The 17500-nt window shown below is 42.3% G+C and overlaps 1 protein-coding gene across 1 annotated transcript; it reads left to right on the forward strand.

Annotated features, from left to right (window-relative positions):
• The first annotated feature begins 870 nt into the window (after positions 1-870).
• Positions 871-8387, forward strand: LOC134601225 (stabilizer of axonemal microtubules 2-like). The gene is made up of 3 exons (XM_063445694.1): positions 871-948; positions 5529-5728; positions 7357-8387. Exons 2-3 carry the CDS (start codon positions 5605-5607, stop codon positions 8136-8138), a joined length of 906 nt encoding a protein of 301 aa, XP_063301764.1. The 5' UTR covers positions 871-948; positions 5529-5604; the 3' UTR covers positions 8139-8387.
• Positions 8388-17500: the final 9113 nt, after the last annotated feature.

Genomic DNA, 17500 nt, shown 5'->3' on the forward strand with positions numbered 1-17500 from the left:
GGGCCCCGTGGATGACATCAGACGCTAGGAGGAAGTAACTTCCCTGGTAACTTCCTCCCAGCATCCACCAGGAGCCGCGCAGGAGGAAGGAGAGGAGGGAGTCAGAGTGGGAACTCTGACTCCCATCAGCCTGAGCCACCACTGGACCACAGGAAAGTCACCCTCCTGTATCTAAAAGGTAGGAAACAGGAGGGTGACTAAAACATTTTGTATATGTATGTGTGTGTGTGTTTGTGTGTTTGTGTATGTGTGTCTGTATAAATGTTTCTCTGTATGTGTGTATGTATGGGTGTCTGTATGTATGTGTGTGTATGTCTGTCTGTGTGTGTGTGTGTTTGTATGTATGTGTAACGTATGGAGGGGTGGCCGGGGGGGAACGTATAAGAGGGGGAGGATAGACGTATGGAGGGATGGCGGAGGGTAGACTATGGGGGGGCCCAGGGCAATTTTCGCACTGTGGCCCCGTGGTTTCTAGTTACGCCTCTGCAGCAGGGGCATGAGCTACACACTAAAACTAATTCATTAAGCTAAAGTTGCTTTGGTGCTTTTAATTGCACTTTTAATTATCCTTTTAATTGCACTCTTCCTTTTCTTTGCTCTGTTTAACTGGTAATGCGTACGTGACACATGCTATCTGATATACAAAGAACTTTTTTTTAAAAAAAGCACATTTTTTATATACCCACATATAAAGCATTAAATGTGGGTGATAAATCCACATCATCTTACAAAGTTCAAAAAAAATAAAAATACTAATTTCAGCCTGGCTACCTCTGATCTACATTGCCTAATGTAATCTTAATGATATGAGTAGAGTAGTTACCATGGTGATTCTATGATGCAATACCTGCACTTCTCACACATTCTTACCATTATCACATGCAAAGTAGTTGATGTGGAAGCTCATCTGCAACTTTCTTCACATTCTTCTCCTCAAATAATATAAAGGTATTATTTAATTTAAAAATATAATTATATATATAATATATGTAAACATAACAATTTATTATTTTATTACACCTGCAATAAAAAAATTACCAACACATTGGGGCTATTTACTAAACTTAAATTACAGAGGCCAAAATTGCCAAATGCCAAACTACAGCTGAGTTGAGGAATTCTACCATTTTTATTTCCAATTTATATTTTTGTTTACATTTTTATAATTTGGCGTTTAATTTACTGCAATGTGGTGTTTAGTGAAAAAATCCCCAAATCATTATGATTTTCTAGAGTATGATAACAAAAACACCGGACAGAGTTGTTCATTTAATGCCGACATTTTGGCAAATGAACTTGTGATATGACAGTTACTTCAGCCTTCGGTACCCTGGGGAGGCTCATCGTGCAGCGGTTTGCTACTTACCAGCGTCCTGGAAAAATGATCGCTTTAAGCTATGTTTATAGTTTGGCTACTCTGGCCTTACATTTTAAATTCATTTTGACTTCTCAGTTTAGTAAATAATCTTGTAAATATCTCGGTGTATGCAGCATTTCTTAGTGAAATATTGTACATACAGGATTTCAAATGCTGAAGTGGTTATGGTACTTGGAGTAAACCCTTAAAATAAAATGTGTGACAGGCTATCTGTATTGTGCAATTTATACTTATAACTAAATACCTTTTTTTGTGTGTGTGTGCTTTCCCTTGTTCTATGTGGGCAGCCAACGTTTAGTCCTCTTGGTTAGACGTATAATTATCCACCCAAAAACTGTTCACAAATCCTGGCATCATGTACAAGTGCCAGATGTTTCGGAATTGCACTATGTGACAGTTTTAGACCTTAAATTGTGTAGTGATACTAGTGGATATTAAGTGACGCTTTTGACCAAAGAGTGCTAATGTTGGAATCCCCTTATAGCAAAAGAGATTCACTAAATGTAGTTATTAAGTAACGCTTCAAGCACCATAACCAATACAGCTCACTGTAGTCAGAGCGCCCTCCCAGAGTAGCAATTCAAACTGTTTAAAGTAATGAGTGCGGCCCAGTGCTTAGCACTGTCGAGCTAACTGGGAAATCCTTGAAGGAGGCAGCAGCTGGCATCTGGCGGACCCCAGGTAAGTTTTCAAACTATTTCTAAAATGTTAGATTACATACTCTATATTCTGACAAGAATGAGCTGTATTGGTTACAGTGCTTGGCGTGTTTCTTTAACTTCGTATTTATTACAAAGTAATATATTTTTATTTGAAATTATAATAAAGGCCATAAGACAATTTTCCTTTAACAAATAGCAGATGCCAAAGAGCAGTGGGTTCAAAATGTTAGTATTGATGCACTTTTTGTATGAATAATATGGGAATGCTGGTTGGAATAAATCCCCAATCCATAACAGCTCTTTTCTACATCCTACTGCCCGGAACTAACATGGCTGCTTCCTCCTGACCTCTGTGGGGATTACGTTCTTGGTTACTCCTTCTGCTCAGGATATTTGGTGAATCTTGCAAACCCAGATCACCTTTCACAAAAATCCACCATTCCCAAGTGTCCCTATTTAGGAGGTGTGACGGACCGCCTGGCACCCCGACCGGGTACCTCCGTCATTTGCTTCTTCCTAGTACTTGCGAGCACCATAAGCATTGTACTGAAACACCATAACCACCGCAAACCCCACGAACCGCCGCAGCTTGGTTGGAGTCTCGCCGTCCTCCACCCAAGACCAGGATCCAGCTTCCAGTGGGTGAACCTCTCCTAGTCTAGAGAGCGAAGCAGGAACAGGTCTTATAAGAGCTAGTGATTATATTGTATTGGGGAGTATTGTGATATAGCAATCCCCAGACTGAATGTAGTTCTCCAATCCCCCAAACATGAGCCAAGATTCATGAAGGGGTAAAAGAATCTCAGTTTAATGGGAGCCACACTTGGCCTTGTATGACAATCCCCATGCCCACATAGACCTTATTGGGGACTGCAATACAAAATTATAAACCAATAACAACAGGGTTAATGCATGACGCTCCCATATACAAATACACAATCCCTCCCCTCTACCTGGGAGATAATTGGATTAGGAACGGTACTAATCTAATCCAATTATCTCCAAGCACAGAAAAAAACATATATTTTTACAAACACCCCAGAAGTACCTTAAAACACACAAAATCCCCACAAAAGTTACATCTCCTGATAGCCCTGATCTGGGTGACCAACATATCCAAAAATCACCCAGATCAGTTCAGGGGTTCAGGAATTTCCTGGAAGTCTTATTTTTGACTGACCATGCACATGGTCCCATACCCAAAACAGTTCCAGGGAATCAGGGCTAAAGTTAGGTCTCGCTCTCTGAAGTTCAACAGTACATGTCTCACATGAACAGAGCTTTTTCAAGTGCATTGGCCAAGGTATATTGCAGGGCCCATAGTCCTGAGGCAAGAGGCTGGCCAGCACGCCGCTCCATGAACCCGTGATGAGGTTCAGTTCGTCACAGGAGGGACAGTCTCTATTTTGGGTCAAAATCCCTCTGTCCCTCTTTTCTATCCTAATGCTCCTCTTTTCTAGGAGCTCCATATTGTTGGTGTGTTTGAGTGTATAAGAGAGCTGCACAGTAGCTTGTTTTTAAATGGCAATAAATGTGTTTGGAAACCAGTCCGAGTAAATAAGATGCATTGTTCTTCTTCTAAATTGCATTTTCCCCTGTATTTTGCTTATGTTTGCACAGGATCATGCATGTAAAGTAAGTTTTCCTTTTGTTATAATAATAATGAGATCCTACAAAAGAGGATGGAAAAGAGGGACAGAGGGATTTGGGCTCTGCTTCCTAAATAGGGACATTTGAGATGTATGACTGAATACGAAATTCTACAACTGTATTTCAACTTCTGTATTAAATATCATCCTATGAATCTAACTCTGTGTTCTAAACTGCACAGATTGATATTGATATATGTAGGTATAGTCATCAGTTGGTACTCTCCACACTGCCATAATATGTTTTTGCGTGCCACTGAACCCTTTTCTCAGTATCTTGCAAAGTATATGTCAATTGCTTTATTATAACATATACCTTTTTTTTTTTTACTATTTACAATGACACTCACTGAACTTTCTTTTGAGTACCATTCACACATAAAATGCTCATCATATCAGCTTTGTCCACTAGAGGGTACTAGATTCTGTGCATTAAAGGGACACTTTTTTTAATTTTTGCACAACTCAATAGCTAACTAATATTTAGCTATAATGTTAATTTAGTTTGTATGTCTTGCTGTCCTGACACAGACATATCATACCATGTCATACCATACCATGCAGATAAAATTAACCCCCACGATGCCAAATGCAGCAGAAGAAATGGGAAGGTGGTGGCTCTGCTCACAGAAGAGGTGTGTGGGCAGCTGTCCCATACACAGAAGACCATACACTGCTGAAGTTCTCTGAGCGTGGTCCTTGTGCCCTCAGCAGAGTGAGTGGGCATCTAATAATGTGCTTATGCTTTACTGCCTGGGTAAGTTCCTGCTGTCCTTGGATGCTGGACACCAGTTAACAAAACTCGAACAGCAGGACAAGATCCTGCAATAGGCTCTGTCCTGCCAAAGGCAGGAGAGTTGGGAAGCTTTTAACAAAGTGAGGTTCATACAGATATGATTTTCAGAGATTAGTGTGGAAGGCTTTTGACCTGCATCAAAATATAAATTCAGCCCCATCAACCACTTTGACTATTGTTGGGATATACTAGAATGCATATTGTGTAATATATCTAATCACCTTTTTATCGTCACTTGATTATTTATTATCACCAGCGTCGCTATCAGAGTGTGACAGCCTGTACTCCTCTAAGGGGCCCAGTCAAGCTAAATGCCCCGGATGGAGCTGACCACATTAAGGGGACTCCAGCAGGCCGGGCCACTTAGTGGACTGACTGCCTGCCCCCTCCTTTCTCCTGTGCAGTAGCACTAGAAGGAAGAGATGTGATGGCTATGAATGTGCATTTCTCTCTGGGAGCTTCTGTTGGAGTATCCCTGTCTGTCCGCAGCCTGTGCATACTTCCCAACTCCGGTCTCCTGAGAATTGGGACGCTGGTGGGAGGGAGGTAAAAGTTGTGAGCCAGTGAAGCAATCGCATCACTAGCTCGGCCCCCACATAAGGCAGACCCACCCGAGTTAATGGAAGGTCAGGCTGGTGTGAATACACGCCAGGCTGCCTGTCCATCACTCAGATCAGCCCACTGAGAGCACTGTGGGCATGCCTCCACTCATGGGTTCTCCTTGCCCAAATGGCAACTCAGTGTAAATTCCTTCTTAAAGTATCTTGGCTAATCTGGCTCTGACAGCCTTGAGTTTTAATCAGGAATGAAGCCTTCATCCCCAATGCCCCTGAAGCCAGCTTTACTTAACTAAAATAGTCCCAAGCAAAAATACTTCATAGTTATTATATTTAAACCAATTACAGCGACATACGAAATTATGTTTTTCCTAAATAGATCCAACAAATATAAATATTGAAACGTTTTATCACCTGCTATTTCACTTGTCTTCTCTATACTAATTTATTACATCATGCTGATTTTTACATTGCTGCATGTATTAGGTCAGGCTATCTTCGATGTGATGTAATAAATGGGCCAAGACATCATCTGGAAGAAAACCAGTCGAAACCTGGCAAGATGGACTTTGAAACAACATACAAGATGAATTTTAACCGTCACAATGTAAAGCCCGTGACATTATTGCGTCCAGTGGAAAGGCAACAGGATGTTGGAAAGTTTTGTGGAACTCCTACATATAAAAGTAAATATAATTATCTTTAAATGGAAACTCCTGGCTGTAGTTGATTAAAATTTTCTTCATGCATTACAGTGATAATGCAGTAAGTAAAAGTAAAAATGTAATTCAACATTCTAAATATAAAAATTAAGAAAATTCTCATTTTGATTTTAATGTTTCAGCATTTGTTCACATTAAGCGTCATACATAAAAAACAACAATCAAACAATTTCTCGAAGACCTGGGAGCAAATAAATCAGTTTTTGTACTTTACGAATGGAAATAGACGTAAAATAGTTAAGTCTGACATGGGTTGTACAGTTTTCCACTAAAAGCTGTGTAGCATGTGGCAGACTGAGCCGCAAGTAGCTTCATTAACCCCTTAAGGACCAAACTTCTGGAATAAAAGGGAATCATGACATGTCACACATGTCATGTGTCCTTAAGGGGTTAAAGGACCACTCTAGGCACCCAGACCACTTCAGCTTATTGAAGTGGTCTGGGTGCCAGGTCCCTCTAGGATTAACCCTTTTTTTTATAAACATAGCAGTTTCAGAGAAACTGCTATGTTTATAAAAGGGTTAATCCAGCCTTCAAATCCTCTAGTGGCTGTCTCATTGAGAGCCGCTAGAGGCGCTTGCGTGATTCTCACTGTGAAAATCACAGTGAGAGCACGCAAGCGTCCATAGGAAAGCGTTGTAAAGGGAGGATCGGAGGCAGAGAGGAGGAGGAGAGCTCCCCGCCCGGCGCTGGAATAAAGGTAAGTTTTAACCCTTTACTCTCCCCAGAGCCCAGCGGGAGGGGGTCCCTGAGGGTGGGGGCACCCTCAGGGCACTATAGTGCCAGGAAAACAAGTATGTTTTCCTGGCACTATAGTGGTCCTTTAATGAAAAGTAACAATTCATTCATTTTTGCAAGGTTATATGAGATGCACTACTTATTTTTCCAGTTTTTTTTCCAGCTATATCTTACAAAACAAGTTATACAAAGTTGTTGTATTAAATTATTTATGTTATCTTTGTGTTGCAGATATTGTAAGTCTATGCACTGTATCAATTTTCAGGATAATGTAAAGAGAACCTCTGAGCACAACAAAAACTCTATTGGAATGATGTATGGTATGGTGCTTAGAGGACCCAGGTGCCAGCTTACCTTTAGGGGTTAAACCAGGCTTTCCCAAACTCCGTCCCTCCCTATGTTGCTGAACTACAACTCCCATGATTTTATGAATGAAATAGACAGGCTGAGAATCATGGGAGTTGTAGTTCAGCAACATCTGGAGGGACAGAATTTGGGGAAGCCTGATTTAAACAGTTAATGAATGGTATAGCCACCAGAATCTCTGCCCCATTCTCTGCCCCATTCTGCTGCTCTCAGATTCCTCAAACTGAAAGCCTTGGATTGCAGCAGACAGGGGTGCCACTGATTGGCTTAAAGAGTCAACTGATGGTCCCAGTTAATCAGTAGCTCCCCATTCACAAGTCAGCTTACATCTTAATACATATAAGTGTTTCCTTCAAATTCACGATAAAATGTAAAAATTCATAGATGATCAGAATTTCTGCTTATTAGAAATATATTATGATAGGAGGTGACAAGCCTTGATGTACCTCTATTGATTATAGATATATGTTTTTGTTTGTTGGTTTTAGGTGATTTCAAACAATGGGATATCCAAAAAAGAGAACTTATTAAACAACCCAATATTTACCAGCCCCCGGTCCTGAGGTTTGGTCATTCAACTACTTCCCAAAATGATTATTATCTTAAGAAGCTTACATTGAATAAGAGCCTTAAGCCTGAAGACAAAACCAAACGTTCCAGCCTCCCTTTCGATCATACCACCAGCTATAGCATTTCCTATGTACCTCACAAATTGGCGCCTAAGTTTGAAACACAAATAGAGGAGTATAAGCCTAGTGGCCAACGCTTTGAGCATCAGACGACACATCGTCTTACTTACAAGGGTGCACTGGGTGAGAAAGCAAAAAGCTTTAAACCAGAGCAAACGACAATTACCAACAATGACAAATTTGAGGGTACCTCCGAGACCAAAGACAGCTTTCTGCCACAGTTGCTGCCATCTGGTCATGATGTTAAGACTGAGGAGGATAGGCCAACTACCTTTAAACACAAAGACAACTTTCTTCCAAAGTTGCTTCCATTTTGCCGTCTTGTTAAGACTGAGGAGGATAAGCCTACTAATGCTCCAACGGAATTAGAGAGTACAGTGCCCTCAGATTATGTTCCAAGCCAGCTAAGTCTTGTGAAAACAGAGTCTCCTGCAAAAGGAAGCAAAGCATCCATCAAAGGAAATTGCAACACGAAAGATTTTAAATCCGGAAAAGTCCAAGGCCAAGAACGCAAGAAGAGCATTCATCTTCCAAAGATAAGTGCAACATTTAATGGATTAACAACATCCCAAACATACTAAAACTTTAAACTTCACAAGATAAATAAAACCTAAAACTGTAAGCCAACCAATGGGACCTCCAGAAGTTCTGTTCCATTTGAGAATGAAACCATCTATCATGCAGATTATACTGGCAAAAACAATTCAATCTCTCCATCATTTCATCCAGCTACGTAAGGCTACAATTATGGCCTGTGTTTAGTATCATTTCAGGAACTATGGGGCACTCAATTTGAACATTGGTTATACTTGGTCTTTTGATTCAATAAAAACTATGCATTCAATAACTTGTGGATTGCATCTTTCTTGAAATTCAATATAAAATGAATGTGTGTTAACAACAAATGACCCACCCTAAATTGATATATTCTTTAAAAATAAAAAGGGGTGCCTTCAAAGATGGATAGCTTGAACTCACACAAATTAAAGATAAACTGCTATGTTTACCTGTGGGTTAATCCAACCTCGAGTGGTTTTCTCATTGATTTTCACAGTGAGAAGACGCCAGCGTCCATAGGAAAGCATTGAGAATGCTTTCCTATGAGACTGGCTGAATGTGCGCGCGGCTCTTGCCGCGCATGCGCATTCAGCCAGGGACGTCAGAAGAGGGAGGAGAGTCCCTCGGCGCTGGAAAAAAGGTAGGGATTAACCCCTTCCTCCCCCCTCAGCTCCACGGGAGTGGGACCCTGAGGGTGGGGGCACCCTCAAGGCACTATAGTGACAAGGAAAACGGGTATGTTTTCCTGGCACTATAGTGCTCCTTTAAAGAGAACTGCTTTGGACCTGAAAGAGGAGACAATGCTTCCTCCATAATGTCAGAGAGGTAGGTAGCGCTAAAATAACCTCAGTTCTGGAAAAACATAAGTAAATCCTTTATTTTATTTTTTTGTAGACATGGGACACATAATGGTTAGAAATACAGGTTTTGTATTCATAACAATAAGTGTTCCTTTAACAATGTCAGTGGAACATACTAGCACGGTTATTCACTTGAGTGAGAATAGAAAGTGAATTCAATGAGAATTAAAAATGTTAGACCAAAATTGCCAAATTGTAAGCATAGCTGACTTTGAGAATTTTTCCTATATGGTGGTTTTTAGCTTTACCTTTAAAAATTTAATTTGAATTCACTTTAAATTCTTACTTTAATGAATAACCTGTTAGGGATAAAAATGGTTTAATAATATATATAAACTACAAGGAGTGTAGTATTAGAAACAATAAAATATCCCATTCTATACCGTCAAGAGAAACTGTCAGCACTGATTTGTATCAGGAATGGTTTCCAAGTATGATAACACAAATCAAAAGGGTTTTTCCAGTCTGGTATTTTAATTATGAAACTGTGACATTATTGATTTGTGTCAGCAATGGTTTCCAAGTATAATAACACAAATTAAAAGTGTTTTCTAAACTGGTATTCTAATTATTTTTAGATTAATACAAATGCCAATTAAAAGGACACATGGCGGTAATATTCCGTCATGATTCCCTTTTATTTCTGAAACTGTGTCCTTAATGGGTTAATGCTAATTTAAAACACAATATACCGGTAATTTAGCCCATGATTTTCACACCAACGCATTAGGAAAACACTAAAGGCACCAGTGAAGCCAATAGTGAATAAGCACATAGAATCAAAGGTAGGAATCTATTTCCACACAGAAGCCAGCACTGGTTGAAACAAACACATTTTTGCCTGGATAATATTGTATTAGGGACTCGTCAGGAGATGCACAATTACATTCTAGCACCTTCCTAAAAGATGGCTGGCAGTAGAAATCGGCCAACAGGCCCACAAATATGTCTACCAGATTGTGTACAACAGCCTTGTGTGAGCTGGTATGGTCAATTAGTTTTTTTTTATGTAGCCTTCAGCTGCCCCACCTGTGTTTTTTATATTTGTTGAGTAAAATTTGAGGGTACCTGTGAAGCCAAAGACAGTTTTCTGCCACAGTTGCATGACATTCCATCACGTCTAAAATGTAGGTGTAGTTGAATGACCCTGCTTCCCTTGTTCCAGACATTTTCTTCTATCTCCATGGTAATATGGGTCCCACACGCTGCACTACTAACAATGTTAGAGTAGATCTGTCACTTTCCGGTAGACATGCGGTGCAGTGGAAGGTAAATTTACCTGAAGCTGTCCCTCACAATTGAAGCCATTTTCTGGAGGTTCTCTTCACATCAGTGCTGTAGTCTCGCACATGCACAAGAGTACACCACTGAGGTCTTTGGACAACAGAACAACAGAACAAGTTTGATCCCCGGCGCCACTCTGTCTGGGCTGATAGGTCAGTTTAGAGTTACTAGTCAGTTTAGAGTTAATGGTTTGCCCTCTGCTGTGTCCACTCCAGACTGGGAAGTCTGAGCCCTAAAAGTCCCTCTTCCCAACAGTGGCAATAGTCCTTTTTTGATTCTTTAGGGGCTCTCTGTACTTGGGATATCTATCTATCTATCTATCTATCTATCTATTCTCTCTCTCTCTCTCTTTCTCTCTCTCTCTATATATATATATATATATTTATCTATCTTCTTTTCCAGAAAAGGTGTTATGAATATTTCTTTGGTGATATGGTTTCCCTTTTAATATAAAATGACACCTGTCACATGGCATCACTACATTGGCCATCTGCAACACACATTTGCACTTTGCTGCTTTGGAATACTATGATATTCTAGAAATAAATGATAATCATTTTAGCACAATGTTTGCTTATTCTTCAGCACCCAGTTTAACATGCCACGTGCTCCCTTTTTCTTCCCTTATAATGATCATTGTTAATCACAAGTTGGAGTTGGAATACCTAGTCTTATAATGACATGGCTCCTAAAATGCAATTAAGTAAATTTGTTTTCCTTGAGCCCAGTAATGACTCACCGCTTGTTAACAATGAGTTTTCATATCTTTTTTTAAGAGATTGGAATTTTATCTTGTCTTTGATGAACGTCATTGGCTAATTTAATTGTAACCAAACAAACTGAGCTACAAATAGATTTTCTAGAACAAAGCAATGGTTATGGTTGGCAAATAATATCTGATGCTCTTAGCAACTGGTATAGACCACAAGGTATATTTATCATTTTTACTTGCTGTAATTAAAAACTGTTTATATGGTAATAAAACTAAAACTGAAATTGGGATTGAGGGAGAGGAGGGTTGTTTTACTTTTAGCTTTCTTTAAATTGCTCAATTTTTTACAAATCTGCTAGTATCTTTCATAAATGATGCTTGCCTTTTACAGCGAATATGTGGCAAAAGTGCCTATGCCACAAGCTCCTGGAGGAGCCTGCTAGCTAGCCTCCTGCCTAAGGACTATGGGCCATATACAAAGACATTGTTTGGGAGTTAAACCTCCCATGCCACCATTAGTAACTTGCCCTGGGTCGGGTGACCCTGGTTCAGCCACTTTCCCTCTATGCGAATGGAACTGAACGTTGGTTCTGTGTAGGCTGTTCGAAAGGAACCAAACCCACGAATAGTCCTCAGCAGTACTTAGCTGCGATCGCTGTGGAACTAATTTTGTCATGAGGACTTTGTGGGTTCCCGGTCACCTCAGCGGGACTTAGCCGCGAATGTTATGGAACTGTTTTCGGCATGAGGTGACCGCACGGTTCCCGGACAACTTGGTCCGGGATTTTAAATGACTTTGCAACCTGCCAGGAGAGCGCTTTTTGGAGGGAAGCTGCCTGAGACAAAGGGGAACAAACGTTACCAGAGACCCAGGCAGAGCACGCTGTATTACGGCCGCAAGAGCTCCTAAAAGTTGACCAGCCAAAGCACCAAACGCCCTGGAACTGTTTTAGGCATAGGACCACGTGTGCGTACGGTCAGAACTTTAACACGGTGGCGTTTCCCCTACACTGCACGGATCTGAGTGCTATTTGGAGAACTTGGGCGCTCAGATCAGGGTTATTGGGGGATGTATTATTTGTGGTGTTATTATATATTTTTATGATGTTTTGGGGTATTTTGATGTTTTTATATATTTATGTTAGCCTCTCTGTTCCTGGGAGATACTTAGCTTACCGGTCTTTAACGCAATTATTTCCCAGGTACAGAGATCTCAGGGAGGAGCTTGTCTTGTATTGAATGGAGACCCCATGCTAGGGGCTGTGTATATAAGCAGGCAACTTGGCCATAAACCAGTTCCTTTACACCCTTTACTCTGTCTGGGCTAGTGTTTGGGTGGATCAGCTATACTCTCTGCAGGAGAGCTTACTTACTTGAAGCTGTATCTAGGACCCTGTTACAGGGCGGGAAGCAATGGAGAAACCCCAGCCAAGTTTCGGCGGCTCTAGGGTTAAGGCACTCATGTGTACCGGAGGAGAGTAAGGACAGAGCTTGACAGAGGTACCCAGTCGGGGTGCCAGGTGGTCCGTCACAGTCTATTTCAAGTTTTTGTAGTGTTTTAATTCCTAAATGCACTAAAATCAAAATTTACTTATAAAATAATACAGGGTATTCAACTAGGAAGATCACACTCTTACTGAGTGACAAATATAGTATCTCTGTAAATGAAGATCCAGTTTAGAGGGAACATTTTTGACCGCTATTTGTATGTTCCTGAACACTTATACTGTAAATGAGCATCCTACATCCTAACTATAATGGGTGTGATGAAGTGCCCTTCGCCACTTTGTCCTGGAGAGGCCTGATTGCCTGCCTCCTCCCCTGCGACTATGGCCCCGGGGAGATTGTACCCTCTTAAATCAGCATTTGGGCATATTGTATTTTATTATGCTGTGTATGGCCCTTTAAGAACCGTCGGTGGGCACATTGTGACTTTGAGAACAATGCCCCTTTAAGACCATGGCCCCTGGAAGAGATTGCCTGTTAAAGACTGTTTTAGCAGATTGGATTTTAAAAGACTCTTGCTGCCCCTTTCAATTGTATTGGAGCAGTTCTGCAGCTTTAAATTGGCACTTCGGATGCAGCCGAAGTGCCGAAGTAGTCGAAGTGGCCGCCATTCGACAAACGAACACATGGCAGCGGCCATCTTTGTTCATTCAAACGAGGTCAGCGGTATGTGTAGCCAAATCCATGGAACTGAAATCGGCTACACATTTCAACGAACACCGCTGGCCCTTACCTTCTCCTGCACTGAGTTTTCAGCCACAGAGACTAAGTCCCGTTCGAAGATTCGAACGCACATTCGAATGGGACTTACTAATTTTTTCAGTGTAAAATCACCGACCGCACAGCCCAAATCTATGAAACTGTTTTGGGCAGGAAAATGTGCCTGCAGTCGGTCACAAAGGACTTCCGACTAACTTTTGAACTGATGGAAGGATCTGCATGAAGATTGGATGTATGGTTTTAAAGTTACAGTACATGTATAAAAACTGTATTTTTCCTGCTTGTGATAATTATGTTAACCTATTATGTACCATAATTATATCACAGGCAGAGGGGGAGGATTTTGTATATAATTGAGTGTTTTCTGTAATGTACATGTGTTATTGGTTGTTCTGTAAAACCCTGTGGGTGGTCCTATGTAGGGAAAGCCTGCATAAAAGAAGGCCCTTTGGTGCCAAGTAAAAGAGATCCTGTTTGACCCTCAATACGTAGCCTTGTCTCGTTATTGGAGGGAGCTGCTATAATCAAACTGGGGATTGCTATGCTCTGCATACTCCCCTGAGCTTGAATCACTTAGCTCTTTTAAGAGCTTGTTCCTGATACGCTCTCCTGGAGGCAGGGCCGGCGCATCCATAAGGCGGCACAGGTGGCCTTAGGGCGCACCGGCCCGGGGGCGCAAATGTCCGGGTGACCGGAAGGAGGGAAGCGCACAGCTCCCCTCTCCTGCCGGTCACTTCTTGTAGCGTGGCCGAGCGCCAACCTGCAGTGCCGTGGACTGTGTGGAGGGGGCGGGGATATGAACATGTCATATCCCTGCTCCCTCTGTAGCACACAGCGGGGCTGGCGCCCAGCAGGGGCGGAGCTACCACCGGCCCTCTTCTCATCAGCATGGGAGGACTTCCTCCCAAGAAGACTGGAGCATGAGAGCAGGAGAAGGCAAAGAGGAGGGGGGCTGGGCAGGACCAGCTCCTCCAACTCCCAACTACCTCAGGCAGCACTTTGTCAGGTAAGCCACCCTCTTGAACCTGTCTGTCAGTGTGTCTGTGTGTGTATATGTCTGTCTGTCAGTGTGTGTGTGTATATGTCTGTCTGTCAGTGTGTGTGTGTGTGTATATGTCTGTCTGTCAGTGTGTGTGTGTGTGTCAGTGTGTGTGTGTCTGTGTGTGTGTATATATGTCTGTCTGTCAGTGTGTGTGTGTGTGTGTATATGTCTGTCTGTCAGTGTGTGTGTGTGTGTCAGTGTGTGTGTGTCTGTGTGTGTGTATATGTCTGTCTGTCAGTGTGTGTGTGTGTGTGTATGTATGTCTGCCAGTGTGTGTGTGTGTGTGTGTATATATGTCTGTCTGTCAGTGTGTGTGTGTGTGTGTGTGTATATGTCTGTCTGTCAGTGTGTCTGTGTGTATATGTCTGTCTGTCAGTGTGTGTGTATATGTATGTCTGTCTGTGTGTGTATATGTCTGTCTGTTAGTGTGTCTGTGTGTCTGTCTGTCTGTGTGTATGTCTGTCTGTTAGTGTGTCTTTGTGTGTTTGTGTATGTCTATCATTGTGTATGTGTGTATCTGTATGTCTGTCAGTGTTTATCTGTGTGTCTGTATGTCAGTGTGTGTTTATCTGTATGTCTGTCAGTGTTTGTGTGTATCTGTATATGTGTGTGTATCTGTGTGTCTGTCTATCTGAATGTGTATCAGTTTGTGTATATGTGTATCTGCATGTGTGTCAGTGTGTGTATCTTTGTGCATGTGTATCACAGTGTGAGTGTGTGTGGCAGTGTATGTGTGTATGTGTATATGTGCATATTTCTCAGCATTCAAACACCAACACTACACACAAATAAACACCTGCATGCAAACGTCAACACAACATACAAACACACCCCTGCATTCAAATGTCAACACTACATACAAACACACCTCTGTATCAGACACCAAAATTATATATAAACACACACCTGCGTTCAAAAACCAACACTACACATAAATGCATGCTTGCATTCAAACGCAAACACTACATACAAACACACCCCTACAATCATACAAACATACTCCATACAAACACATGCGTACAGTCAAACACACAAATACTGCTCCATGCTAAATACAATCCTGCAAGCATGGGGAATCGTTGAAGTTGCACGACAGATGGGGATCTATCTTTTAGCCATCCTGTGTACATACACAGACCGTCATACAGAGACATACAGTCTGTATGTCTCTGTATGACGATCTGTGTATGTATTCAAAAGGAATAAATGCAGGCAACACTCCAATAGTAAGGATGGTATATTTATTGATAGGTGAACCACCCTAAAGAAAGTGCGACGTTTCGGCTCAGCAGAGCCTTATTGCATGAGCTGAAACGTCACACTTTCTATGGGGTGGTTCACCTACCAATAAATATACCATCCTTACTATTGGAGTGTTGCCTGCGTTTATTCCTTTTGAAGACTTTACTGGTGGATCCAGCGATGTCCGCCTGACACGGAGCATCCACCACTGTGAAGAGGGGTGTAAGGCACAAATGAGTGGATATGCAACACTAATGGGGGTTAGAAATTCGAAGGGGGGCTACGAGACACAGAGGGGAAGATGCATTGTTTATTTTTGTTTTCGGGGGAGGTGTCAAACTGCATCTTCGCCTGTGTAGTCAAAAATCCTGGCACTGGCCCTGCCTGGAGGAGAGGTCTTCCCCACACAGTCCTGGAGGACAGAAGCGTATCCAAGGAGGACAGAAGTCGACAAGGCTCCAGTTCCGTTACAATGGGCTTTAATGTCTTTAGGATGTAATGACACATTCTACAGATGTGGTGTGACTACGAGTAAATCCCTGCTCACACCATGGAGTCCCAGGCATCTACGGATCAATGTGTTTGCTGGGAAGCCAACACTGCATGTGGCTCTTTAAATAGGCATTTAAATGCATTCAAAGAGATTGCGGAGTGCACAAGGTTAAATAGATACCTGGGTTCCTGTTAGTCAGATGGGGCTATTTTTAGTGGCCCCAAACTGACCAATGAGCTCTGTGCAGCGCTGGAAGGATGTTGTAACATATTCTTCCTCGCCTTGCGGTCTCTGCAGCCAGCGGCCGTGCGTTTGCATGAATGACACTTGCGGCATGTTAATGGACGCCGGCCGCTGCAGTCCATGGCCAAATATACCCCCACGTCCGTTCACGTGATTGACGACATGGGCGCATGCGTGACATCACGCACGCGCCGCGCACGTACGTTTTGGGCTCAAAGACCGATTTCGGCTAATTGGAAGACTTGAACAGATATTTAAACCTGACACTCATTGCCCTGTCGTGGTTTCCCTAGTGGTTGTCCGAGAACGCATTATTGATTCTGATTATTTTAGTTATTTGACTTTGGCATTGATTTTGACCCCTGTTTTCTGGCATCCCTAAACCCTGGCTTTCCTTTATCGTTGTGTCCCTTTCTGTATCCCCTGACCTCGGCTATTCCTGACTATTCTTTGGTACGTTAGTCCAGCCATTCTAAGGCCTGGTATACGTTACCTATCAGTCACCTGTGTTACACAATTCTACGTGCTGGATCATACTGTAATCCTGACAGGCCCAAACTGACCAATGAGCTCTGTGCAAAGCTGGAAAGCTTACTTTAAAGCTCTGTGTAGCGGAGCTCCCTGTACACTGGCTGGGTACCTCCGCCAAGGACCTAGCTGGAACAGGGGAAAACGTCAGCGCTACTGCCCCAGTCACCGTGGTTTGACTAGATCCTCCTGGAGCCTCTCCGTCTTGGAGCAGGATAGGGGACTAGCTCCATTCCCTCCCAGGGACTGGATGGCACACAGTCATTGGAGCTATAGTCCTTACAAGGGCTTTCCCCGCCGAATCCTCCACGAGATGGAACAAGGTACTTAGCAGTGATTAGCCCTTTCCCCTCCCAGTAACTAGACGACACAGTGTCTCTGAGAGTACAACTCATTTTAATGAGCCAAACTTGGCCTTTTATGCACAGACCCCAGCAGGGGGACTCCATTGTATTCAGCACAAGCCCCTCCCAGGAATCTCTGGGCCTGGGAGACAATTGCGTTAAAGACCGGTAATTATCTCCCAGGAACAGAGAGGCAAACACAAAAACCTAAAACATAAAAATATACAATAACCCCACAAATAATACATCCCAAAATAGCCCTGATCTGAGCGCCCAAGTTCTCCAAATAGCGCTCATATCCATGCAGTGTAGGAGAAATGCCACCGTGTTAAATTTCTGTCCGCATATGTGGTCCTATGCCCAAAATAGTTCTAGGGCACTTGGTGCTTTTGGCGGTCAACATTTGGGAGC

This window comes from Pelobates fuscus, chromosome 3 (genome assembly GCF_036172605.1).
Source record: "Pelobates fuscus isolate aPelFus1 chromosome 3, aPelFus1.pri, whole genome shotgun sequence".
In the NCBI taxonomy this organism is placed as follows: Eukaryota; Metazoa; Chordata; class Amphibia; order Anura; family Pelobatidae; genus Pelobates; species Pelobates fuscus.

Bases quoted from the DNA above. Each gene is read 5' to 3' on its own strand.
- LOC134601225 (XM_063445694.1), top strand. From the start codon at position 5,605: ATGGACTTTGAAACAACATACAAGATGAATTTTAACCGTCACAATGTA. The intron at 5,729-7,356 runs GTAAATATAATT...TGTTGGTTTTAG, and splicing joins TGGAACTCCTACATATAAAA to GTGATTTCAAACAATGGGAT.